Raw genomic sequence first — 27,335 nt, forward strand, 5'->3', positions numbered from 1 at the left:
TTAGACAGGAATCTCAGAAACTATATGAAGACACCTCCTGCTTTTAAATCATTAACATCCTGATTATCTGATCAGGATTTTTTTCTGAAAGGAAAGAAATAAAGTAAGTACTAAATAATACTTGGTTCTAAATAAAGATATATAGTCATGTCTTAGCCTGTCTGAACTCTTTATTTAGTCTTTTAAAAAAGTACATTTGCAATACAGAGTCAGTGACAAAAAATGCAGTGTTCCACCCGTTTTAATTGAATTTATAGACAGGCCAGACTAAAAGTTTCCCCTGTGATGAAAGGTTCAATTCCTGCTAGCTGCAATGAGAGGTATAAACATGAGTGAACACATAGGAAGTTTTACATAATTAAACAGCTCATGAGACTGTCACAGTAGTAATAACTGTAGCTTCTTAGTATTCAGTAACAGATTTCTGTCAATTGACATAATATTAAGATGTTCTTTGGTACACAGAAAAAGCTTTCACATACTTCTTTACTGTTCTTTTCAGAAGGCAGATCATCTTCCTTTGAAGTATCCATCTCCTTTTCTTCTGTTTCAGCTTCTGTAGATAAGTTACTATCCCCTTTAGGGGATAACTGCAAAGGGAGTCAACAGAGTTAAAAAAACGCATTAAAAAGTATTTCATAGCAAAAAGAGAACACACTAATAACCATTAGGCTGCTTTTCACTTTAAATCAACTTTCTGAGGTACACGTTAAAAGCCTAAGGCAGGACCACTTCCTCCAGGACACAATTGCAGACAGTTGTCAGAACAGGACAGAATACTGCAATGTACTACAGTGGAAATTAAATTCCACTTTGTACTCATGACAACATAACCACTTTTTCACCATAACACTATTACATGAATACTTCTAAGCATTCATGTCAACATTCAAGATTCATTTGGATCACTGTTTATGTATTATATACAGATGGGTATCTGAGTCACCAACCACATTTAGCAGAGCTTCTTTCTACTAAACACACACTTAATGTAGTAAACAGACCACAAACAAGTTGTTTTATCATGTGAGATAGTAATTAGTGGTAATCTGTGTAATCTAATCTATGCCTTTTTTCCTGTTTTGCTGGGGTTTTTTTAAACCTTATACTACTAGTTAGTTTTCAATTTAGGTGAGGAGTTAAGGCTTGAAAAATTAAGAGTTTGTAATCGATTACCTGAAAAAAATCAGTATTTCCTTGCAGCTTATGTATTTGCATGTTTTTTAGATCTTCATTCTCTCAACTTTAATGCTATTGCCTTCTCACACTTGCAAGCACCTTACCTGAAGTTCCCTTTTAAAGTAGCTACAGTTCTGAAAACATCAAGGTTTGAAAAAAGAACTCAGGCACAAGGCTACCATGCAACATTCCTAATTACTGGAAGACACATAGTATCACTGAGTCTTATTACAGATTACAACTCTAAGACAGAAGAATCTCTAGTACACTAAAACCACAGGAAACTCTAGTACAATGACTGGTTAAAAGAAGCTACGGCTACGTTAGTATCAAAAGAAAAGGAGTAAATTTGCTCCATATTTTGCCTTAAACTGATTAACTGATTGAGACTAATTACCAAAATCTACAGAAAAGGATCCGTTCCGGATCTCCCATTCCATCCTTGCGTTTAAACAGCTCTTACGTCTTCCTCTTTCTTTCACAGTGCCCACTCAGGACAGCCTGAAAGCACTTTTCAGGAGAAACATGAAGCTTAAGTCACTGTCGCCCCCACTAGCACATGCTGCTTACTGTATGAATTCATAGCAAAGCAAACTAATGAACCAGTTCAATTTAAAAGTTTTCCCCTTGCAGTAGCAAATACTGAGGAACAAACGCTTATATCACCAGTGTGCATGGGGAAGAAGAACAGCACTAGTTTACTAACACTACCAGGAATATTACATATTGAAGAGTGGTCCTAAAGTATAGCCAATAGAATGCAAATCACACTGACCATCCACATGTGGAAGTACTAAAATTAAGGAACACTAAAGCAGTCGGAAGCTGGGAGAAATCATCATCAGTAACTCTGCAGTCCCCGACTCATCAAAACAACTCTTCAACATTACCTATTGGTGTACTACCAGTACACTACATTTTTCTTCCCCAATCAAACATAGTTTTTCCCCTCTTGAAAAAACAAGCTATTAGAGCTACTAGACACTAATCTTACATAAGGAACATCCACTACATATTTGACACACTGCAAATTCTTCATCTGCAGCTGTGAATCAATACTAAAGGACAGCCAACTACACTTCAGAAAAACTACATTAAATCTTGGCAAGTAATCAAAACTTAGAATTAAGGCAAGTCTATTCAAAATGCTTCAGCCCTTAATTTAAGGGCACTGCTCATCCTGTAGAGTCGTAATTTCTAGAAATGAGTTATAAATAAATGAGATAACACAAATGTATCCACCCCATCTGCATCACAATGTTTGCCATTTTAGTATTCTATTCTCCTTAAAAAAAAAAAAAACAGAGAAGAGACAACACACATCTCTTCCACGCCATATGAAAAATAACCCCACAGGAACAAAGCAAAACATTCAAGCACAGAGAAAATTCAGAGCAGTGTGCTACACTAGTATCATTAAATGTACAGTAAGCTAGGAACATTCACAGCTTACAGTACGAACCATGTATGGCACCAATAAACTGAAACAAAGATGTTTCACATACAAATGCATTTTCTTAGTATGAATACAACATATTTCAAGAGAACACAATCTTGTTTCGGAAGGATTTTAAAGGTATGCATGCGTTTACAAAGCAAAGGAGCTAAATTCCGTCTGCACAAACTACTGTATACCGATTACTCACAGATACTTTCTTGACTCAGAGTCCAATTGATATAGCTATGAAATCCCTTATATCCATTTATATCCTAATTACTCCATTAGGAGTATGGCCTAATTCAAACTGATTCTTCTAATCTGTTCAGGCAAACATACTGAAGAACCCTTTCAACCCAGACAGAACTTAATGCTCTGTTAGGCTTTTCAACAGGAACTGTTACAGTTGAAAGAGACAGTCACACATCTCTATGATATTCAAAACTCTTCAAAAACAGAAAGCAAAACTTAAAGTTAAATCTTAGCGATCACTTCCACCTTCTCCTGCCTTGGAAGTATTGTATGAATTTAGTTTAAGTGGATTATGATTTAGAAATACAGACTGGTAAAGAAATCAATTTTCAAAAACATGTACAGCATCTTAGAAGAAATACAGAGGGACAAAAACATTACTATATGTATGTCTGAAAAGAAGCAAAGGCAAGGCAATTGTAACAGTAAAACACTGTTAGTTTATTTAGGTAAAAATATGGCAATATAGTTTTGACTTAAAAACATTTCTAGTAGAACAAGACATGAATTCAGTCACTTACTTTTGGGACAGAAGACTTTCTTCTTTTGGCTCCTGCTTTTTCTTCATTCCCCTCAGCAGGCTCCTGACTGCCTTCTTGAACAGCTTCTTTGATAGGAGTGTTAACAGCTGGATGGGACTTCAACAAAAAAACATCAAAAATGAGATCTAAATCCCTTCCTGAACTACAAACTAACAATACTGAACGATGTTCTGCCACCTATAAGTTGCTGAAGAAAGCATCACGCTAAGGCACCCCGTATTAGAATCACAACAACATTAAAGTGTATTTTATTTCATTAATTTCCACACTTTGCCATTTAAATTGCTTTCATTATCAAACTTGCAAGCTCTAATGCTATAAGAATTTGCTTTCACACTAAAAATATTGCAAATTAAGGGTTTTCTTCTGTATAATTTAAAAAAAAAAAAGTTGGTTTTGGTCAAATACAGCTTGTGATGCTACTGCCAAAAAGTGCATTTTTCAATGAACTGTCCATCCTAAGTGAGCCAACTACCTGTTCCTGAAGACAGAAGCAAGAAAAAAAAAAGATTGCAGTCAAGGCTAAATAATTAAAAACATTGAAATAGAGATGGTAAAGCCAAAATTACTCTTTTTTATTCCATTATACTGTGGATAGCGTTCTCACTCTTAAATATGAGCTGCTTCAAACAAAGCTGGCAGAACCCCCCTGACTAGTTTTTCCCCCACTGAGGAAGTTGTTTTGCATTTAAGCCCAAACCTCAGGCTCCTCTTTGCCCACCACCTCCCTTACTAGCAGATAGAAGCAACATCCACAAAGTATATCACTTTCAGAACATTCCATCCAGTTCAGAATGTTCACAGAATGGTCGGGGCTGGAAGGGACCTCTGTGGGTCATCTAGTCCAACCCTCCTGCCAAAGCAGGGTCACCTACAGCAGGCTGCACAGGACCTTGTCCAAGCAGGTCTTCAATATCTCCAGAGAAGGAGACTCCACAACCTCCCTGGGGAGCCTGTTCCAGTGCTCTGTCACCCTCAGAGGGAAGAAGTTCTTCCTCACATTCAGACGGAACTTCCTGTGCTTCAGTTTGTGCCCATTGCCCCTTGTCCTGTTGCTGGGCACCACTGAAAAAGAGCTTGGCCCCATCCTCCTGACACCCACCCTTCGGATATTTATAAGCATTTATTAGGTCCCAAATTATCTACTCACCCTGATTTTTTAGGCTCTGACAACTAAACTGTCTTCCTTGCTACTGTCCAGTAACTGTGCTTCACTTAACTCTAAGAAAAATCAAAGAACTGTATGTAGACCAAATATAAAGATCAAGGAATGTCTTAAGATACATTTATTCATCTCCAAGACCTCAGCTAAAAAGTCTGTCCATTCACCAATGTGTACTGAATACTGCAAGACATTAATAGGCTGTAAGACACTGTCCTACTTTAAAATATTGTTGGACAAAATAGTGTGTTCCCTCATCAGTACACTTGTGTCACCTTTCCTCTCAGTCTTCATGACCAACTACTCCACTTTCGACATCACTCGCTGCCAACACTGAGGAAAACAGCTGGCACCTGTGCGTAAGCCAGTCGGGACTGCCTCAAGCCAGTCATAACCGGTCCCAGCGGGCTCGGCAAGGGGCTGCCAGCCCCAGCCCTAGCCCCACGCAGCACACTGCGCCCACCCGAGTGCGCATGGCCCCCCCCGCCGGCACAGCCGCGGGAAGAGACTCGCTGAGGGGATGGGGAGCAGCTGCCCGAGCAGGGCCAGAGGGACGCGGTGGAGGGGGTGACGACACACGGACAAGATGCCCGTGCAGGGCATGGGGGCACCAAGGCAAAAGAGGTGCCAGGGCAGGAGGGATGGTGGGAAGAGGCAGCACACGAGTCGGCCCAGCCAGGCTCCAGCCCAGAGGAACCGACTGAGCAGTGGCAAAATGGTGACAGAAGGGACGGCTCTGAGGGGACTGCAGCCTGTGGAGAAGCCCATGCCTGAGCCCCAAGTAAGAAGCAAGGAACAGCAAAAGCAGAGTGACGGTTACACACCAACCGCAGTCTCCTCGCCGCCATCGCCTCCTCTGAGGAGACCGACTGTGACGTGTGGTGAGGGCACTGGAGACCAGCGAGAGGGGAGCAGAAGAGGCCAGAGGGAAGCTGAGGCGTGTTTCTCCGAGTGTTTCTTTGTCTTTGTTTCTCGTTACCAGAATTGGTAACAAAAAGTTTATGTTGGTTGGCTAAAGCGTGCCAGATTCCCTGACATGAGTGTTTTATTGCCTGTACATACCTCTCTTTGACCAAGGTGGGACATCAAGAAGCCGATTTCAGCCACTCTGCTACCCTTAGAACAGGTGCAAGCTTCCCCACAAACTCCCAATAAAACTGTCTAAATATCTACATGAAGCACTCAAACTTCCTTTCCCTCCCCAACCACAACATCCAGAAGCCTTACACCTCAAAAAACTCCGAGCTGTTAATTAGGACAGCCCCAGAGACTGCTGTCAAGCAGAGAAGCAACCTTTCCTTATTACTGGGGGGAGAAACTGTAGGTGCTTGTTTCTCCAGCTTTGAGAATAGGCTGCTAAGGCAACACCCTTGTGAACAGGAAAGCTGCACCTTCTAGTTCTCCTTCGAACTATAAACACAGTAATTTGGGATATCTTATGAAGCAGGATTAACTGGTGCTGAAATGGCAATCTGGCATGTCATGTAAAAACAGCAAATAATACCAAAAGATACCAATTCTTTTCATTATTACCGCAGCATTGCCTATAAGGCTCAGTATGTGATCAAGGTCCAACACACACAGCAAAATCAAGGGGCTACATAACACTCAGAGCAGGAAGGCAAAGACAAAATGAGCAGGACAGTATCTTTGTCTTCAGACTAAATTTTGGGGTTTTATGGGTAGCACTGCATAGCTCCAGTTTAAGCTTGGAAGATTCACCAAGATGGCAAGAAATGAGAAACTACTGATGGACAAAAACTGAATCAAGCAAGTCACACGACAGGTTTTGGGGGTAAAAGCGAAGCATCACATTGCTCCCAACCACTAGAAGGAAAACACTGTACGCTAAGAAAGCATCAAGTGAAATCTCACAAGGATACTTGTGGAGAAAAACATTTGGGTTTAGAGGACAGAATGACGTAGAGTGACTGAGATTCCAAAAAGCTACCACTTTTCAAGTACAGCTGTACAGTTCCAAAGATAAGTATCTTAGGAATAGACATATTTGTAAGTGTAAATAAATAAGTATATATATAGCTATTAGTAAAACTTGATGTGTAGTGTAAAAAGTGTTAAACTTTTAGCCTTGTGCTCTGAAACAGTCAACATGTTCCCTCACAAGATTACTATACTAAACAGATAACCCCAGTTAAATGACAGCCTGTCTGTTTTGCTATTAATCCTAGAGATCAATAAAAAATACAATAAAAGATAATTTTAAAAAATAGTCTAACAAGTAGTTAAATGACAGCAATGATTCATTACCCTACAGTAAGGAAATACTCATTGCTTTTTCTTCCCTCAACAGTATAGTCAAGGATTTGCAGATTCTGCATAACTTACCTGCTGATGAGAGAACTTCACTTTGGGATTGTTTTCGATTTCCCACAACCCTTCATTAAAACCCTTTCTTTTATTTGGTTTGCCGTATTTATCTTTATTTTCAGAGTAAGGGAATATGTCCTTTGGTCCCAAAAATGCCCTTCAGGACAGAAAGAACAAAATTTCACATTTTAAGTGGTTGGTCTTTTCAAAGAAGTAAGCACCAAATGCTGTTAAGATACTTCATTACTACTGCAACAAGTAATTCTGCCACATAAGCGCCTTTTGTTTTCTCAACTCTTGCCTTCAACAGCCAAAGTTCTCCATAACTACCACCACCACACATACGGACCCTCCCCTTCCCAGGGTGCTGAGTGTCTGGGTAAGAAACACCCGATGCTGCATCTGAAGATTGCAGTTGGTAGGACAACCAGCTACTGTGAACCAGAACAAATACAAACTGAGTAGCTTGCAAATAAACTGAAAAAGCAATTGCTTCCTTAAAAAAAAAAAAACCAGGCTTAAATGTTAAGAAGAATCCTTGAGTCTGGAAAATCTACGGTGGGAAAACAACTTAAAGGAGAAGAAATGGCTCCAAGGTAACACAGAAAATCTTTCAAAGTTATTAAATTAAAAATAATCCAGTTAAAATACAAAATTCAACAATAATTTTTAGTGTATGGGGCACGAAAAAGCAACACTTGGGTACAATGACTGTCCACATCTTTGTAAGAATGCTAGGTAATTCAACATTAATTCAGTAGTTTTTCAGTGTGTGAAAATAGGATCTCATAACTTGATTTACCAAACGTAACCAACAAAAATGTTAAACTGTTCCTGATTTTAAGTCTCTCCCCCATACCTTTTCTTGACAAAGTAAACATTAAAAATATTTTTATTTAAGCTACTCTTGTAGTAGAGGTGTTAACACTGCCTGCGTATCCTTGTCAGACAAACAAACCACACTCCTGCACAGCACCACCCCTACTGTAAGGTGTGTAGCTACAGCTTTTAGCCTAGTGGCTCTTCTCATGTCAAAGTCACAGTATCCACACTACTAGCTTCTTGAAGTAAGACTTGGGAAAACAAGGTGGCATGTTACTGAGAACCAATATTCTGGTTTATGCTGAAGAACATCAAGGACTGTTTAATTCCTGTTCTACTTTCATCATCTTTCCAGTAAGGATTTCACTGTAGCAATCCATAAGCTGCTAACAGAAGACACTTTGGTGGTTCATTCATATTTTCACTCTGTGCCTAGACACAGCTTTGTCTGATTGTGTATGTGCTAGATCCAACTATTTCAAAAATTGCAGATTCTTGCTTTCTGAAGTATCGGCTCACGGACAAGTTAAACAGATACTTCTAAGCTCCACTCTTCTATTCTCTTCATCTTCAGAAAAGAGCTACTTGAGACTTCAACAAAAAAAAAATCATCTAGAAAGCTTAAGAATTTCCTAGTCCAGCAGTAAAACACTCTCCTATGTGCACAAAGTATTAAGTAAGCCATTATGACAGATCAGACTGCAAATCACCCACCTATTTGCAAGAGATGGTTAGAGAGGATTCAGCCAGTGTGGGAAAACATGCACCTGCAAACCAGACCAAAAGGACAGGGAGGGAGACAAACAGACACTGGGAGAGACAAAGACAGGAAACATTGCCTCCCTTCTTCCCTATCTCCAGAAGGGAAACATTTCTCCAAAGTCTGTAAGCCTCTACCCACACTGCTACGGCTTTGAAAAAAAAGCAGAAACCAGCTACTGTGAACAGCTCTTGTAGCTTAATGGGTTGCTGTAGTCAAATCCCCATGTACCAAAAAGAAAAAAGAACAAGAAAAATCGAATCAAGAGAGATTACCTTAATATACAGGTCTAGAAACTAGGGTTCAGTGCAACCTTCTCGTTGTCTGTGATCAATGAAAGTTTGCACTGATGTGATTTACTGGTACAACAGATCCAAATAAAGCTTCTATTAAAACAGTGTATCTGTTTTATGACTCTCTTTTAGGAAAGGGTACTGTTACTGCATTAAGACAGTATGCAATAAAGAAAACAAACCTCAAGCAAACTCCCAAAGCGTATTTTAAGAAGCATGCATCTGTTCATTGCACACGGGTAGCAACACATTCAGTTGTATTTTGACAAAACTTGGAAAAAATCAACTATAGCAAGCAAAGTACAAGTTTATACTTATTTATAGTAATCTGCCAAACTGAATTATTATTATTCCTAAAAGTAAAGAAAGAATTATTCCCAAGGCAGTCTTGTTTACTTTTTTCCCCACAGCCCTTTTCCTACTGTAACCATCCACACAGCTAGAAAACATCACCCTTTATACAGAAGGACTTTTTAGCATGATTAAATTTGGTATCTGGATTTTCAGTTACCATTACTCAGAGCAAGATCGGTTGTATACATACAAACTACTAACACGATGAAGGTACATAGTCTCTAATTTTGCACAGGTGTGTAACTCTGTGAGAAGCAGAGCTGAGAACAAGTTCACCAACTTTATTTTAATTCCCACGAAAAAGTACAGAAAATTGTTAGCTCTGCCTCACTCCTGACAGATCAGTGAGTCACTATTTACAGCCACAAAACTAAACAAAATTACATGCCATGGAACAGCATTCTCCTTTTTCACCTGATCTGCTCCTTCCTGTTCTTACTTATAGGTATCTTGCTGTAAACAACAATAATTAAGATCAATCAGCATGGGAGTTTCACCTGTTAACACCCCAAGGAGCACAAGGTAAGTGACATGCTCAAAGAACAAATGCCATGAGACAGCTGGGTGATGGAACCTCCTGTACCTTGCAATGTGTATGAAACGGAGACAAGAAGTTTCTCTTACATTGTATGGAGCTCTGAAATGTAGTAACCCTGGACCTACAGCCTAACAAAAACCAGATCGCAGTAAAACTTTACCTTGTAGTAATATCAATGAGTGATGAACAGACATTTCAAATATAATCGTGTAAACTACAAAAGACAAAAACTTCCAAACTCAAGCATGTCTTAGGAGCACTGAAGCTAAAATCAAAATTGGCCATGATGCTTCTCAAAATTTGCAGAGGTATTTTTAAACTTTAGATAAGGAGTTCTTTCTGTCTCATATTTAATCTACGTCCCTGAACTTGTTTACAACTGTACAAAACCCCAGCACAATCCAGACTAACACACACATTACCAAGGACAGGATCGAAGTAATATTGTGCTTTCAGCTGCCAAAAAAACATGCAGCTGGGGAAGGAAAAAAAAAAAAAAATCAAGAAAAAAGGTAAACTGCTGCATGGTTTAAAAACATCATTAAAAATATGGACAAGATTCACATCTCGCAACCTTGAATCGAACTCCAGGAATGCCTCTTCACCCACAAAACTATACACACATACAAAAAACCACCCTAAAAAACCCTGAACCACCGAAATAGCTACTGAAAGATGACAACAGTTAAAGAAATGCATGGGTGTGCAAATCAAGCATATAGAAATATTTTTCACAGGGAAATCGCTTCTTAAAAAAGGAACCAAGTAACAAGTAGTGTCAGAGAAAGCAGAGGATGCTTGCTCTTTAATTCAACAGGGCAATGTATCTTGCCTTAGCGTGCCTTACTAAAAGATAGATGCAAAGTATCGGATTAAAGCAATTTCAATAGATATTAAACAAGACACAGGAAAAAAGCAAGGCCTTTCCACAAAAGCAGTAAACAGAGTACTTGTACACACTACTTCTATGTCTGACCTACTTACCTGCCATTTGCCATCACATACCTTTTTTATTAAGAAAAACAGCAGAATTAAAACCACACCATTACAGCTTTTGGTTCTTTTTTTTAAAAAAAAACAACAAAGCAGACAACAAATTTAGCACTGAATTTGAAGCCTTAGAAATCTACAGTAGGACAACCAATCATGCTATAAAGTAACATGACAGTTTTCAAAAGGACAGAACTCTATAAACCCCAGCATACTTACAATGAAAGAAACATAGTCCCTCCATGCAAATGTTGTATGACTGCAAAATGCTAGTGTTGCTGAAAGTACTCAAAGGTAAGTATTCCGCAGGTTGACAGGTATAAAGGTAACTGCAGATCCTTGTTTTTCTCTCCAGATCTTGTAAAAGACCAACACCCACAACCCCAGACCTCTCCAGATAAAAAACAAACAAAACCCCATATGAGATTATTTGTCTGTTTCTCCAATTCTGTCTGTTTTGTGTTCTCGGCCTTATTTCACTTTCTTTGAGAACATACTGTTGAGGATTTTGAAGGTATACAGGACTCTAATTAAAGTCCATTACTGAAGAAGGAAAAACCTATCAGTCACACCACTGTGGATAGGATTGGGGTTTTTTTAATTCTGATGGGTAAAATGTACGTAGTACGGTTATGGTCTACCATTCCCTTGAATAGCTTAAGCAAATGTTAGAGAAGCACATGTTGTCAAAAGAGATGAATTTAGGAAGAGCTGGTCCACACTGAACACTACAGTTTAAAACACACTACATTCAGACAAGCTGTTGACTTCTTGTCACAGCATTGTATAATGAAAAAAAAAAAAGAGACCCTGAAATAAAAAGGACTTACGTCTCATGGGTGCCAAAAAAGAAAATGGGCATTTTATTCGTAGGAGGCTTTACTGCTCCATCAGGAACTTCATCCACCTAAGAAAAAGACAGACTATAACTCAAGTCAAGTAACAGTTAAGAACAGTCTAGGGGGAAATAAGCGAGAGTGTTAAGCACTATAAAAGGAAAAAAAAAAAAGCTACAGAGAGTAAAGGAGGTCTCAAGACCTCTGTTTAACTGTATGTTAAAAAATACAGCAGAATCAAAGATAGTATTAGCAACAATAGGAAATGATAACACTTCTTGTGTCACAGCAACACTTCTTTGAAAGGAGCGACATGACGTGCTACAGGTAAAAAGCACAGTCCAACTGCATCCAAACACCACGCCTGCCTCAGCGCAACAGGAAGCCCAAATGTCAAGAGCTACATAAAAGGCAAGGCCAACAAACTTCCCAAAAAACACCCAATTCTTGAGCCAGCATCTCAGCTAGGCATCTCATAGTTAAGTCTTTTCTCTGCGTTCCCACAGCTGCCAAACGTCCTACCGCACCCGCAGAGCTTGCCGTGCCTCTTCCACGGGAGCAGGGGGAACGCGAGGAAGGACGGCACCTCTCACCACACACACCGAGCTTCCTCCACAGGGAGCTCTACCGGGATGGCTGACTCAAGTAAAGAGCAGCCCTGCCGTAACTTCGTGCTTGCCTTCTGTTGACAAGGGAGCAGCTACTGGGGAACGGTACTTCTGCACAGCGAGGTGCCTGTGCAGCCCCGCCGTCAGCCGCGGCACAGCCGCGCTGCGCGGACCGGGGCGGCCAGCGGCTGCTGGGGAGCGCCGGAACAGGCCAGCGCGAGGCCACGGCAGCTCTCCGGGGCACGGGACCCGCGGCCGGACCCGGGGGCGACGCTGCCGCCCCCTCCCACACCCGGCGTGGGGGGGCGGGGCCGCACGCCGTGTAACCGCACACGGTGCAACCGCACACGGTGCGACCGGTGCGGGGAAGCGCTCCCCGTGCGGCACAAAGCCCGAGCAGCCGTGGGGGTGGTGGGGGACACGGCGGGAGCGGGGGCCGCAGGGCAGGCGGAGGGCGGGAGGGCCGGGGGGCGCCTTACCCGTGCTGGCCAATGGGGGTAACCTTTCATCTTGGCGAAAATCAGGTCTCCGGGTTTGAAATCTCGGCTCATGTTTTCTCACCGACGCGACGGCCGCCGCCGCCGCACCGGGCCGAGGGGAGGGCTCCGCGCCGCCGGCCCCCGCCGCCAAGGCGCTGTCAGCCGCCCGAGGTCCCGCTGCCGGGGTAAACACACAGGAAGGGCCATCAACGGCGCTCTGCGCGACGGCCCCGCCGCCGGGGGACGCCGCGCCCGCCCCCGCCGACAGCCCCCCGGGGAGCCCAACGATCGCGCCCGCGGCCCCCACCCGCAGCACGTTCGCGGCCCCACGCGGGCCGGGCCGGGCCGCACGCAGCCGGGAGCGCCTGCCCGCGCACACGCGGCTCGGCTCAGCCGCCGCTCCCCCTTCCCCAGCCGGCAGCGCTCCCGCCACACGGACGCGCCGCCCGCCCCCCCACACCTAAGGCGCGATGGCGCGGAAGCGGGGCAGGGGGCGCGGAAAGGGAACCCCGGCCTCCCGCCCGCCCGCCGCCCTCCGTCCGTCCCCGTCCCCGTCCCCGTCCCCGTCTCGCCGCCTGAGCCGCGGCGGTCTGGCGCCTCGCTACCCACCGCGCTGGCGCCTGTCCCGCAGCTCACCTCCGTCTGCAGCAGCCGCAGCCGCCGCCGCGGGACACACGACCGCGCTCCCTCCTCCCGCCAGGCGGGGCGGTACCAAGCGGCCCGCCGGAACCGGGCGGCGGGAGAGGGACGGCGTGCCGGGGGGGGAGAGTGAGCGCGGGCCCTGCCGCAAACAGGCGTGCTCGGCTTCTCGCGCCTCCGCCTCTGAGGGAGACCGGCGATAGCCTCGAGAAAACGTCGCTCGCCCGCCCGCCCGCCGCGAGGCAGGGAGGGGCGAAGGAAGCGAGCGAGCCTTCATCTACCCCCCTCCCCTCAGCCGTGGAAGTGGCTCAGTCCTCCTTCCGCGGGGGCGGGGCGGCCGCTGCGCCGCGGGCGGGGAGAGCGGCGGCAGTAGTAGCCGCCGCTGGCGCTGCCCCCGGGGTCGCTCTCAGTAGCGGGGCGGGGCGAGGCAGGCGCACGGCCGTGTGCCGCCCCGCTTCCTCTCCCGTACGGGGCAGAGGCCCCGCGCTCCCCCAGGGGCCTGGGCTTCCCATCCCGCGCCGCTGCCGGCCCCGCAGCTGCTTGCGTTCCCCAGTGCTCCTCACCTGCCCGACCTCCCCCACCATCCCGCCTCCCGCCGTTTCAGTCTCGCAAGTCTGCAGAGTTCTGCTCGCAGCTTAGTCGCCATTAAGCCCTGTTCCGGTAGGGTTTTTTAAAATTGGGATTACTGTTAACTCAGGCTTGGCGTTAACTCCCCTTGTCCCCTTCGTACCTGCTCCCTCCTGGCTCGTTCACCCGTCAGCGTGAAGCTCACTGCTCATCCAGTGCTCCAGCCGCTGCGCCCTGCTCTCCCGTCTCTGCCTGCCAGATGCTCTCCTTGCTGAGGGCACCAGGCACCTCCAGCCTCCCCACGCCTTCCTCCACAGGCACCCGTCTTCAGACAGAAGACCTCAGATCCAGATTTTGACTTGACGGCTTCTTTCTCCCTGCCTGCCTGTCCTGCTGGGTCTAGTTCTTCTCCCTCTGCGCTGAAAATAAGCCGGCCTGTCCACTCCCTGTGGCTTTGGCCTGGCCCGATGCTCCCACAGAGCACCACCTGCAAGTCACAGTACCGCACGTCTGTGCTAACACGGCTGCCAAAACCAGCAAAAAGCTGTAAAAGTAGTGCCGCACAAAGTCCCTTCCTACACAACTGTGTGGTCTCACAGGGGCAGACCTAACCATTCCGTGCTCGAGTGCTCATCCTCTGCGGGTGGCCGGAGGTACAAGTGCCACCGGCTGGCTCTCTGCCAGCTGCCCTCCCTGCTACTCGCACGCAGAGAGAAGTCCTCGTGAGAAGAATCAGACATCTTGCTGCTTTCAGTTTTGGTCCTGAAACTCAAGTCAGGCCCGAAGCGCCCGCTGCAGTTGCCGCAGAGCAAGCTGTGCTTTGTTCTAGTCTCTCCTCTCTTCAAATGCAAAATGGTCACTGACAAATGTTGACCTCAAAACTTCACTCCATCTGTGTTGAGCAGGAACAAACTGCGGTTTTCCAGTGGCTTAAACCAGTCAGATTTGGTCGATTTTCTTGGAGGTAGTGAAGCTCATACCCCTGACATAACTATCAAGTTTCTGCAGGGTTAGCCATCAGAAAATAGAGGACCATCAACATATTAAACAAAAAAACCCCTTTCTTCCTATGCACAAATAGAAGACCACTTGGGCCAAAAGTTGTTTAAAAAAATTGAGGCTAAGGTAGACTCTACACCTAGAAATGTCTAGAGGAAGATAAAAGTTTCACTATAGTAGAAATTGTATCTGCATTGGCAGATATGTAAATCTTTATTTTGCTGCACTGAATCATTTCTATTTCAGCAATACATAAAGATGCATGTTTTTTCCTAAATGAGAAAGTGTTGAGTACTACAAAAATTGTGTATCTCAATATTTTGCTATGCAGGAACTGACAATCTGCAGCGATTCCCTTCGCTAAGTCACTACTCTGTTTAATCGTGTAGTTACATTTGTCTTCCATATCAGATTAAATAAATTAATATTTTAGTTTTAAAGCAATGCTTTTGGAATCTTTCAGGGACATTCGAATTTCCTCAGCCTTTGGAAAGAGTCTTTTGAATCCGACATTTCTGAGGAATCAGAAGTTTTCATCTTGTATTAAAATCAGTGAAGAGCATCTGAAAATACTTTTTTTTTCCTAATTAAGGAAGTAGCTGAAGATGTCTTGGTTTCACACAAAAGTAGGTGTTCTTCAAATGAGACTAATGTGACTAAAGTGTTTTTTAAATGTAAACAGTTAAATTGTATTTAAAGAGTGAAAAAAAGTTCTTTGAACAAGTTATATTTTGTTTGTCATCAGACTCATTTGTACCTGTCAAGTAAAGGTAAGATTGAAGACAAACTGTTCCAAGTACAGAGGCAACAGAAGGAAAAAAAAAGTGTATTTTGCAATCCAGACGTTGCACTTGAAAGAAAGTAACATGCCACAGTGATGCTATATAAACGTTGGGGATCGTATCACCTTTGTTCAGCAAACGGCTTCGTTTTGAATGAGAGAATCTGCAGAGCTTCAGCCAGAGCTGCCGCCTGGGGAAGAGGCCGGTACACCGACACCCATCAAGTCGTTACCAGCTATGAATGAACTCCGGAGGTGAAAAAGTTCTTGCTGTGAGGAGCTGAGTGTCTTGATCTCGCCCAACGGCCGTTCCAACTGGTTTCCTGCAGGTGTGGTGTAGGTCGCAATGCAAGGAAGCGCGCTGGTACCCTGTCTGCGAGCGCCGCAGCAGCTCCGCGCTCTGCCAAGGCCAGGCCCACGCTGGAGCACCGCGTTCATTCTCCTTTCTCCCGCGCGTCAAGCGCCCTTGCCACACAGATCGCAGACAGGTCTCTCTGGAGAGTAAGAAATAAGTTAGAGTAGGATTCCATGTGTGATTCAACTCTGATTTGTTTCCACCTTCCTAAAAAAACCCCCACGTATCCTGAGTATACGTGGGTTTTAGACCAAAATTATTCCTCAACCTGTGAAGAAATGCCTCAGACAGCGTACATACGAGATGTATTTTTCGGTGGGGGAGGAAGGAGAAGTGTTTATTCAGCTACCTGCAATGCACCAGCGGTATTATGTCTAAAGTGATTTTTGTGAGTCAAGGTCAAAAATGAGACGTGTGTTATTCTGGGCAGGTAAACTCATCTTATTTGTTCGGTACCTGGTGAACTATTATGGTGCCAAAACCTGTCGGAACCTGCAGATATGCCCGAGCAAGCAGGTCTCAAAGGATCCCCGAAAGCCAGAGGGGAAGGATTTAACCCCCGGGGGGATGCTGTAGTGCCGCTTGCCCCTCCCCCCCATCGCTGCTGCAGCTGGGAGAGAGACAGAAGGTGCCGGTGGTGACAAACAACTGACCGGGGGTGGCTGGGGGGTAGCAGAAGGACACCTGGAGCTGGTCAGGATGAGCACGGCAGCCTTGAAGAGCCACAGTTGTGATTAAAGCACTAAGATAAATAAGCACAAAATGAAACAAAACTGCTGAGGAAAAGAAAACCATTAGAACTATGAGTGAACTAGTCTGGTTAGCACGGTAAAAAACCCTCCCTCGAGCAGCAAAAGCCCTCTACCAAAAAAGAAAAAAAAAAACCACCTTCCTCATGCAAGGTGCCCAGCAAAGAGGGAGGATGACGTGACTGTAAGTGGAGAGGAGACATGTAAGGACCAACGGGCAAAGAAGGTGATGAGATGTGACTGTGAAAGCACTGATAACTGTTGCTCGACCAGGAGAAATGTTTGTTGCGTGCTGGCCAAAGGGTGCTAGCGTGGTGCAGTTACCACGCAGCACCCATCGCCGCACAGGCACGGAACGAGCAAACATCTTAACTCTGTGTGGTGGGCGGCTTGTTGCACACTACGTAAAAGAATCCTGATTTTGGGGACAACAGTTATGCTGTTAAATCTCTAGGATTCCTTCCATATTATCCCATAATTTGTATTTCTTCATTAGCCAAGGCCATTTCTCATCATGTTTGGTTTTTGACTGCTCATCAGACAACAGCAGAGAGGAAGCCCAGTTCACTATTGTATTTCTGATCACCAAAAAAAATACTGTGCTGTTATTAAAAGAACTGCAGCGTAATAAAATCTTCCAGTTTTGCGCAGCTGGGCAAAGGACTGCTTTGCTTTGGCACGAGACATTTTAAGTAACTGCATCATGCAGAAGCAGCAAAACCACAGCTAAAAGCCAATTACACAGATCAGGTCACAATCTAGAAATGGAGTTTTGAGACTTATCTCAGAGGGCGTAAAATATTATGGAGCTTTTTGTCTCTTGCAATTAAAACTTCAATCTGTACCTTGAAGGATGTCAGTGTCAGGCTATACTTCACCACACATCTTGGAAGATCTTAGCCCGAAGTGGTATTTTTTGCAGCTACAAAGCAACAGGAAACAACTTTGGAATAAAAAGTGATAGGGCACCTTAGGTGCTATGGCTGTACTTGCAATCACTAAGTCAATCACGCTGACCTGTAAGCCAAAGCAATTAGCTGTACTTTGAATTCAGTAAGAGTGTTTTCCTGAGTGAGGACAGACTGCAGCTCTGTGGTTAATATAGGCTGATTTTAACCTCATAAATAACAGTCTTTAGTGTAATTTTGCTCCTATTGGGGAATTCCAACTAGCAGAAAAACCCCAAAGATTTTTATGTGCTTTTATAATGGTATATAAATAAACTATGTTTTAATTTAAATTACTAATATTATTTCTCTGTAGATTTTTTTATGTTATAAAATCTGAGGCTTTAGATTCAAAAGCCTGAATTAGAGAAAGGTTAAGGCTTCATTCAGCTTGTTTCCAATAGTTGCATTCAGATCAAACAGTCACACAAAAGCTGGAGACGGGGTTACCGGGCCGAATGGAACCTAGAAAACCTGAGAATAGGTAATGCAGCACAGCTCGCCGTTACTGTGCTAAGAAAACCACACTTACATAAGCAGCAGTACAGTATGTGCAGCCTGCCAGGCTGATGGGTGCTGCATGTCCAGCCTTGGAGAAACACGGCACCTTACACAACTCTGAGTTGTATAAGGTCGCCACAGTCTTATATATCCAACCTTCATGTGTCTCCACCTATGCTATTACTTGGGGTCATCTTTGATTACAGTTAAATTACGTAATCCCTTCTGTAGAGTTTCCCACAGAAGGTTTTTTTTTCCCCCTTGGGTTTCCATATGCACCCGTGCTGTGCACTATCCATCAGTGTACTGATGCCGTGAAAAGCCGGAGCTGAAGACTCAATAGTCAGAGGGTTATCAAGCAGGTATTCTTTATTGCGGCACCGGGCACACGGGGGATCTCTCCGCCAAATGTGTGCGCCAAACACCCTGTCATTTCAGGGTAAATACAATCACAATATACATATTCATTATATTTCCAAGAAATGCTTAGCATATTCATGAATTTTCCAAGAACAAATTAGCATATGTTAATATCTTTCACACATGCCTTTCACCTGCTGGAGAGCAGCTCTGCGGAGAGGGACCTGGGTGTCCTGGTGGACGACAGGTTAACCATGAGCCAGCAGTGTGCCCTGGCTGCCAAGAAGGCCAATGGGATCCTGGGGTGCATTAGGAGGAGTGTGGCCAGCAGGACAAGGGAGGTTCTCCTTCCCCTCTACACTGCCCTGGTGAGGCCCCATCTGGAGTACTCTGTCCAGTTCTGGGCTCCCCAGTTCAAGAAAGATGAGGAGCTACTGGAGAGAGTCCAGCAGAGGGCTACGAGGATGGTGAGGGGACTGGAACATCTCTCCTACAAGGAGAGGTTGAGGGAGCTGGGCTTGTTCAGCCTGAAGAAGAGAAGGCTGCGAGGGGACCTAATATATACTTACAAATATCTGAAGGGTGGGTGTCAGGAGGATGAGGCCAAGCTCTTTTCAGTGGTGCCCAGCGACAGGACAAGGGGCAACGGGCACAAACTGAGGCACAGGAAGTTCCGTCTGAACATGAGAAAGAACTTCTTCCATCTGAGGGTGACGGAGCACTGGAACAGGCTGCCCAGGGAGGATGTGGAGTCTCCTTCTCTGGAGATATTCAAGACCTGCCTGGACAAGGTCCTGTGCAGCCTGCTGTAGGTGACCCTGCTTCGGCAGGGGGGTTGGACTAGATGACCCACAGAGGTTCCTTCCAACCCCTACCATTCTGTGATTCTGTGATTCTGTGATGCCTGTTAGTGTCCTCGGGTGGTCTTTGGGGGTCTCAAGATGAAGGCTTATACTCCTCATCACAGTGTCTGCTGGTTGACTTTTTTTTCAGCGCAGACTCAGTTCTAAGATTACATATACCGTGTCCTTCCAGGTTGTTTTGCTCCGGTCTTGTTGCCCTCTTGGTGCCTCTTTATCTCTGTAGCTTGGTACATCTGCCCTCCCAAGGCTGAACTGTCTGGGGTAGAATTATTTAGTAGCCTCTCCAACTTAGAGCTTTCCTGCCTTCTCAAAACAGCAAGTTGAGTTTGTCTAAGTAGTGTTATTGAGGAGCCTCTTTATCTTAAAGCTTTCTTGTCTTCTCAGAACAGCAAGGATCTAGTTTAGTTTAATTACAATCACTCTGGTGAGTGGAAATTTTACATTTACAGGTATCAGTGTTGTCTCTTATTGTCCATCCTCTGGACTGCATGTTTTCAAATAACCTGTCATTTTTGGACTGCATATTTTCTAAAATTGACCTGGTCATTTGTGGATTGTGTGTTTTCCTAGATAACCTGGTAATCTGCGGACATCGTGATGCATTTTCCTTCTTCAGATGCCGATCAACGTTCTTTTAAGAGACTACCTTACTGATGCTTTTCCACGTGTGGTTCATGACAGCTTTAATACAACTTTGCTCATGCAAGCAGACCCAGATTTCTCAGGGCCTGTGGAAAGTAAGGTCATATATCAACAATGTATCAAGAGTGCCTTTCAAATCACTTGGTGCTAACCTTGATATGTGTCTGCTTACAATAATGCCAATGGTAGTTATTGAACAGGTTCACTTAAAACTGTTTTGATTCCCTTCAGCTTGTCCTTTCCAGAAGAATGCCTTGTCCATTTCCCTATGGCCTCATAGGGTGGATTCCATTCAGCCTCCCGCGCTGTCATCCTCTGCCATCCTTATGTCTGGGGTCTGAAACCTCTCAGCTGCGGAGACGTTTCACAAGAACCTTTCCATCTGCTGCCGTCCGGGGCCCACCGCGCCACAGGCCGTCGTCGCCGCCGCCTGAAGGAACTTTCGCGCCCATAGGCAACCCCGACGCTGGTCGCGGCGCAGCCCCTCACGGCACCCCGCCCCGCGCAGCCCCGCCCCGCCGCAGGCCCCGCCCCGCCGCCGGAAGGAAGGCGAGGCGGAAAGGTGAGGCGGGAGCTCCAGGCCACAACCCGGCGGAGGCGGTGGCGTACCCACCCCGCGCATGCGCAGCGCCCCGGCCGCCGGCGCCGAGCGGCGGCGTCGCCCGGGCACTGCGGAAGCCGCCGCTGGGGAGGCTCGGCGGGGTGGGGCCGGGCCGCGTCCTTCCCTCCGGGCCCTAACGACAGCGCGGCGGGGTTTCCGCGGGACGGGTGCCTCACGCACCCCTCCGCCGTTCCGCCCGGCCTCCCGCTCCCGACGGCGCTTTCCCGCCAGCCCGCCCGCCAGCCCGCCGCGCCCCGCTCCGGCCGCCGGACAGACCGTCGGAGCGGCGGGCGCCGCCTGCGCTTCGGCCAGGGGCCTCTTCGGTGTAAGGGTCGCCGGGGGATGCCGTTGCTCTGATTTTTAGCTTGCGTGAGGTTTTTTGGTCTGCGTTAATGAAAATCTAGTGATTCTTTCAGCTGAAACAACGGCTGGCGAGTTTTTACGGGTTCCAGCTCAGGTATGGTAGTTGTGCCTGGCTTTGTGTTAGAGTAGTACACCTTAAGGTCATGGTTAGGCTTGAGTGGGGTCAATCATAGGGCGGTTTGGGTTGGACCTTCCAAGGCCGCCTGGCCCGACCCCCCTGCAGCGAGCAGGGATGCCTTGCACCAGACCAGGCTGCTCAGAGCCTCCTCCAGCCTGGCCCTGAGCGTTTCCAGGGATGGGGCCTCCACTACCCCTCTGGGCAGCCTGTCCCAGGGCCTCACCACCCTCCTCGTGAAGAGTTTCTTGCATCCATTCTGCTTCAGTGGCCTTGCCAAAGTTAGTTTTAAGCGTATTCAGAAGTTCGTGAGGAGAATATGACACAAGTTTTATAGGTAACACCTATCAAACATTAACTCCTCAAATTAACACTTCTTACGCTATTTTGTTTAATTCTAGGGCTTGTACAAGCCATCCAAAGCCTCTTGAATACTTTTGTTCGTAAGTGAAATAGCGTGCTTTTGTAGTGTATCCATTTGAGTGCTAATAAAATAGCAATTGATACACATTTTAGCAGAGGAATGTTGCATACTCAGAATCATTCCTTAGATTCGCCCCCCCCCCCCCCCGTGACTTCAGAGTAATTTCAGGGAGTTTTAAAACTGCAGTGATGTGGATGTCGCAAGAGTAAGGTTTGATTATGTTTTGAGACTAAGATTTTTTTTTTTTTTTCCACTGCAGCTATTGTTTGTTGGGTAGAGTTGGTGAATTCTGTTTTTGAGGTGAAAAATGAGGTTTCTGAGAAAGTCTTTTAGTTATATTATTTTTTTTTCCCTTACTCTTCATTATGAGATCTTGGTGTAGGTTGCAATAAAGCTTAAAAGGGTGGTATGAAAAATCAATTTCTCAGTGTTCAGAGCTACATCTTAATGTGATAACTGGGCACAATTGATAGAGGTATAGTTTCCCATAACCTTATACGGCATTTTTTTTTTTATCCAAGCAACTCATCTGTGTGGAGTACAATACTGTAAATGCTCTGTCAGGATTGTTCTTCACTCATGTAAAGTTGGAGTTTTAAATTTGCAAGTTATTAGTAATTTAGCAGGCCTTATCATATGCCTGGCAATTGTACTGCAGACTGGTCTACGCTTCTGACTTGAGGCCTTCAATTCTTAGTTCAGATGGAAAGAAAGCTGTGTCTCTCTAGCAGTATGAGTGACAGTTGTATGGTAGTTAAGTGTTTTGGGGTTTATCTACACGTGTGCCAAGGTGAATTCTACTGGGTAGATCTTAAAAATCACAAATGGTAGCTCTAGATATTCTTTGTTAATAAACTGGTGCAAACTGTTAACTTTCATTGCACTTTCCTTCCCATATTACTCTACTTGATTTTGAAGATACTTCGGAATAACTGTGTGTTTGAATAGAAAGAAGTATGATAATCCTGGGCATCAGTTGTTGCTGTTCTGTAAAAAAAAAAAAAAAAAAAAAGTTTTTAGAAATAAGAATGGGTTTACTCTTGCTGCATGTTCTGTTAAAATTATAGTTCGAAGCAGTAATGCATTTTTTTTCTTCATATTTCTGTTGCAGATTATTAGCTACTGGAATGAACAAAATCAGTTTATAGTTAATGTATCACACCAAGTACTTCTGTGTTCAGTCCAACAGAAATAGATGGTGGCGAACATGTGGCTGAGATGGTAGAGATGGAATTCAGGCTAACTTCTGCTTTTGGACTTCAGTGTGGGTGTCCATCTGCTGAGGAGTTCAAAAGCAAACCTTCATGGCTGTCCTGGGTTTGGCCAGGACAGGGTTAATTTTCACCGGACTCCAGGAAGGGGCACAGCCCGGGGGGTGGGGGCTGACCCCACCTGGCCAAACAGAGCCCGGTATTCCATACCCTGTGCCATCATGCTGGGTTCCGTGGCGCGGCGGGGACTCACTCGCAGCTCGGGAGCACGCGGCGCCGGTCCTGTCCGGGAGAGAGGGTCTGTTGTGCGAGTTTGTGTCGTACTTTCTCCTTATTTGTATCGTTGTTGTTCCTGTTTCCCTCTGTCTGCTGTTCTGTTAAACTGCCCTTATCCCGACCCACCAGTTTCTGCCTCTTTCTTTTCATTCTCCTCCGCACGCCGGCGGGGGGAGGGGCGGCCGCGTGGTGCTTTTGTTGCCGGCGGCAGCCGAAACCAGAACAATGGCTCATGAATCTTGGCTGCTGAATACAGCTTATTCTTCAGGTTACCTTGCTTTAATTAATGGAAGGAACTCGTAAATGAGCATGCAATTCACCGTGAATTAAATCTTGGATTTTTTTTTTTTTAAGGTCTGCATGATAAATATGTTATCTGTATTGATTTCTTTTTATCGATTACATTGTCAATGAGTTTCTTCTAAAGGTGAGCTGAGTTATAGTTCCATTTCATATATCCCCTGTATACCCCTAAGTATTGCTGATATATCTATTACAATGAAAATATGTTTAATTAGAAAATGCCACGGTCTGAAACAGAAGACTTGCTGTGTTGAAGGCTGCTATTAGACAGCAAACCTTGGATATTGACCTACTTAAAAAGTCATAGTACTTGCATTTATCTCCCTTAGAATTATTTTGGAGAGAAGTAGACTTTGTGATCCTCTTAGGAGAATAGAGGATGTAGGGGCACAATTTACACAAACATAACATTTTGTATTGACATCCTTCTGAAAACCCTGGCAGCGAATATCTTGCAAAACACATTGTTTTTTCTGTTGACAATATTCAAGCTTAGATGGCTAGCAGCACAAAACTGATATCGAGTTAGAGTTGGTGGTAACTGTTCATATAGCATAGCAATAACACTGGTTCATCAGTGTTAGCATATGTTTCTTTTGTTGTGCTGCCAAGTGATTCTTGTATTGTGCTGCCAAATAAACTAAAGCATGTCTCTGTTGCAGGTTTTAATGTTTTTGTGATATGGAAAAGAGTAATCTTTGAAGTTTGTCAAGTAAAAGTATATATGGTCGAAGATGATGTTCATTCTCCCGAGTTTGTGGACTTAAAAAGCTGCATATTGGACGTCATGAGTTTGTCCTCTCCACTCAAACGCGCTGTCACAGAAGCTAAATGGTGAGCTCCACTTTTGTATTTGTAAGTCTAGTAATATGGCTTATGGTTTTGTGGTTTATTTTTTAGATCCCTGAAATTATGTAATTCAGACTGAAGAAAAAGCAGGTATGGTGTGATACATGCAAGTTGTGCCATGTTGGTATAGTCATTAGATGAAAAGACTTACCTGAAGGCGTGCACGCTGGCCATGCGATGTGCAAGAATTCTCACACGATGGTAGGAGATGTGACTTAGAGGGAGTTCCTGTCTGCAGTTAGGAGTGCTGACCTTGAGTTACAGAATGGTATTCTGCATTACCTGAGGTGGTAGAGGCCAGCTTTAAGCCTTGCACGTGGCTTTTATTTTTTATAATCTGATGTGTGTTTGATTTTTGGCACAATTCAATTAAAGTAAGCTCCAATTCATTCTTTTTATGTTAGCTGTGAGAGCTGTTTGTCACTATTTAAAGTCTGATTATACAGAACTGCCAGTTGGATAGGAACAGCAAAGTTCCATGAATACGAACTTTGGTTGGGAAATCAGACTGCAGACTACTCCTTCAGCTGGGGAATTTTAGAAAAATTCCACTTCTCGGTAATCAGTGAAAGAAAATTTCTCTCTGTTATGAAATTACTTTACATTTTCCTCCAGATGTGGAAGAAAAACTGTTTCTGCAATATTCTAAGTTCACTGTAGCTAGCTGACTTGTGAACTGAATTTAAACCTTTTTGAGTTATACAAACTGCAATGTAGAACTGAAAAGCTATTTCAGCTGCTCATATGTGTTCTTGAAGAATCTTAAAGTACTACAGAAAATGGTGTCTTAGATAAAAGCTGTAGTTGGTAAAGTACTTGTTTTAGTTCAAAACCAATGATTGATGAATTATTAAAATATGAAAATGGAATGACAAAGAATTCCCTGAATTCCTGTTAGACTGCAAATCATACATGCCCTGAAATTTTCCAGGGGTTTTGTGTGGTTTTGCCTTTGATAGAAGCTTCTGAGAGCTTTATGCTTGTAGTGCTTCTACTTGTAATAGGAATATGGAAGGAAGAATCTCCTACAATAGGTAGCATGTGTTAGTGATGTGCTAGTGATGCTGTGATGATTAAAGAAAATATCACAGAAATAAGAAATCTTCAGGCCAATCTCTATTTTATTTGAAAATGTTTAAGTAGACAAATAAAATAATAAAGTGGTTGGCATAGTAATATTCCCTCGTGGGTTTTTTTAGTAGCTGATTCAATTAGACTCTACACTAAGAACAAAAATAGGGTTTTCTGCTTTATGTTTTTAATATTTCAGTAATGGCATTGTGAGTTTAGAAGCTGTGCAGGAAATGTTGTTTGAAAAAGGTGTTCTGCTTTTTTTTCCCCAGTAGTTGCTGTTGTGTCTTAATGCTCTTATGCACATTTTTCATTTCTGCAATGTCGCTAATTTGCTATTACTTGTGATGTTTTGTAACTTGGTGGTTGGTTGTTTTGTGCTCCCCCTAAGTCCAGGTAAGCAGAACAATTAATCACATAGTTAAATTTTCCTGTGGGTTAAGTTTTCTTGTAGATATCTCCATTGTGCTCTTTTTTTTTCCTGGATAATCAATAGAGGAGTTGGAAGGAATAATTTTCTTGAAAGCTGATTGCCATACAAACCAATGTCATTTACTTAAAGATTTAAAGGTGTTTTTTATTTACTTTACAAAAAGTACTCATTCTCTTGCATTCAGTGTGCTCCGCATGCAAGAAGTATGAAATATCACCAGGTTTAAAGAAGCAAAATGACCTCCCCGCTGTCCGCAAACTAGCAGAATGGTTACCCTTCCCATAACTGGCCTTTAGCTATTTTCAGTTGAGATTGTTACTTCTTGCATCATTTCCATGTAGGATGACTTCCTGTTCTTTCATCTCTGTTTTTCCTAGCCATGGAAAGTCTACCAAACCTCTTACATGATGTCCACAAACAAGCTTTTATACAGTTTTATACAGCAGATGCTCCTGCTGTTCAGATCCTTCTTTGTTCCTGCTTGACTTACTACCACATCTTCTTACTGCAGTCACGAAGATGCATAAAATAATGATGCGTGATTTTACTTACCTTGTTGCTGGTCCTTTGTCCTTTGAACCGTGTTGGTTCCTTTGGGTGTGGCTCCCTTAGTAAACACTGAAAGCTAATAATGTGCCTGTGGTTTCCTTGCAGCACATGCAAGTTTTAATGATCCTTATCTCCTCCATTTATTGAATGTATAAAATGTGTTAGGTACAGTGCACCCTGCGGAACAATTATTGATGACATAGTTATTCTTGTCTCACAGATGAAGTCCTTGTTTTTTAAATGGAAATAGATAGTATTTATTAAATTATAAAATATTTGTATGCTGCAGCTAACAAACTGAAATTTTGTCCTTTATTATCAGTAACGTATTTAAAGGCAATGCTTAATCTACGTTACTGTTCTCCTTGTTGATGACATTTGTATCTTCTTTGCTAGTCACGTTATGTGAGAGAACATACATCACCAGGTAGAGTTCTCAGTTGTGGAAAATGTTAATGGTGCCTATGTGCAAACCTAAGGGTAATGTGGTCATTATTTATTTAGAAAAAACAAATAGTTAAATCCCAGTAGACTCTCATTTCTGTAATTAATACATAAGACTTCATGTAGATAAAGGTAAGCTATTTTAGTGTTTTCAGTTCTGTATGAATTGATGTCAACTTTGTGGTTAATTTAATCATATTTCATTTTATAGTATATTTCATATTTAGTGGTCCTGACAACTTGTGCTTTTTTGTGGAGCAACTAATTATTGCAACCAGTCTTACATAGGATAATGTGAAAACTGATTTTTAACTCCTGAAATGATTCAAAAGTGTCCAGTTTAAAGTTAACAATAATTGCGTATAAGATTATTAAACTAGCTGATTGTAATTAAATATGTACTTTTATAGTAATTTTTCACTTGACATATAAAAGCTTGTGTGATTGTATTGCTTGTGGTGCTGAAGGGTTGAGCTTGCTAACTGCCAAGTAGATTTTCTTTTACCTGAAATAGTAGTGGAAACGAAGGTACTGGGTCCTTTAGAGGACTAGACAAACAAAAAACTTGCTAGTCATTTTAAGTGATTGGAATGATGTTTTTTGAGCATCCTGAAAGTTTGTTGAGTGAATTATAAAGATCATGAAATACAATAAAAAACATGTTATGCTTAAATCAACTTTCGGAAATCCAAAGTGCATATCTGTTTTAAGT

General features: G+C 43.8%; 2 protein-coding genes across 14 annotated transcripts in view; one reads left to right on the forward strand and one right to left on the reverse strand.

Moving 5' to 3' along the window:
* Positions 1–13,291, reverse strand: part of PSIP1 (PC4 and SRSF1 interacting protein 1) — a 40,254-nt gene extending 26,963 nt beyond the window's left edge. Inside the window, exons 1-6 of the mRNA XM_075411541.1 lie at positions 13,218–13,291; positions 12,582–12,758; positions 11,489–11,565; positions 6,920–7,058; positions 3,391–3,507; positions 483–590 (exon numbers count right to left, since the gene is read on the reverse strand). Of these exons, the coding sequence (XP_075267656.1) occupies positions 483–590; positions 3,391–3,507; positions 6,920–7,058; positions 11,489–11,565; positions 12,582–12,653 (513 nt within the window). The 5' untranslated portion in view covers positions 12,654–12,758; positions 13,218–13,291. The remainder of the gene's footprint in view (positions 1–482; positions 591–3,390; positions 3,508–6,919; positions 7,059–11,488; positions 11,566–12,581; positions 12,759–13,217) is intronic.
* A 7,373-nt stretch (positions 13,292–20,664) lies between these two features.
* CCDC171 (coiled-coil domain containing 171) overlaps positions 20,665–27,335 on the forward strand; it is a 152,784-nt gene continuing 146,113 nt past the window's right edge. For 5 of the 13 annotated variants that reach the window (XM_075410936.1, XM_075410935.1, XM_075410934.1 and 2 more), the window contains exons 1-2: positions 20,665–22,996; positions 23,940–24,111. In XM_075410936.1, coding sequence (XP_075267051.1) covers positions 22,792–22,996; positions 23,940–24,111 — 377 coding nt within the window. In that variant the 5' untranslated portion in view covers positions 20,665–22,791. Of the gene's footprint in view, positions 22,997–23,328; positions 23,402–23,939; positions 24,112–27,335 lie in introns of all 13 variants that reach the window. The other 8 variants (XM_075410931.1, XM_075410941.1, XM_075410942.1 and 5 more) reach the window with 5 other exon arrangements.

This window comes from Opisthocomus hoazin, chromosome Z (assembly GCF_030867145.1).
Source record: "Opisthocomus hoazin isolate bOpiHoa1 chromosome Z, bOpiHoa1.hap1, whole genome shotgun sequence".
In the NCBI taxonomy this organism is placed as follows: Eukaryota; Metazoa; Chordata; class Aves; order Opisthocomiformes; family Opisthocomidae; genus Opisthocomus; species Opisthocomus hoazin.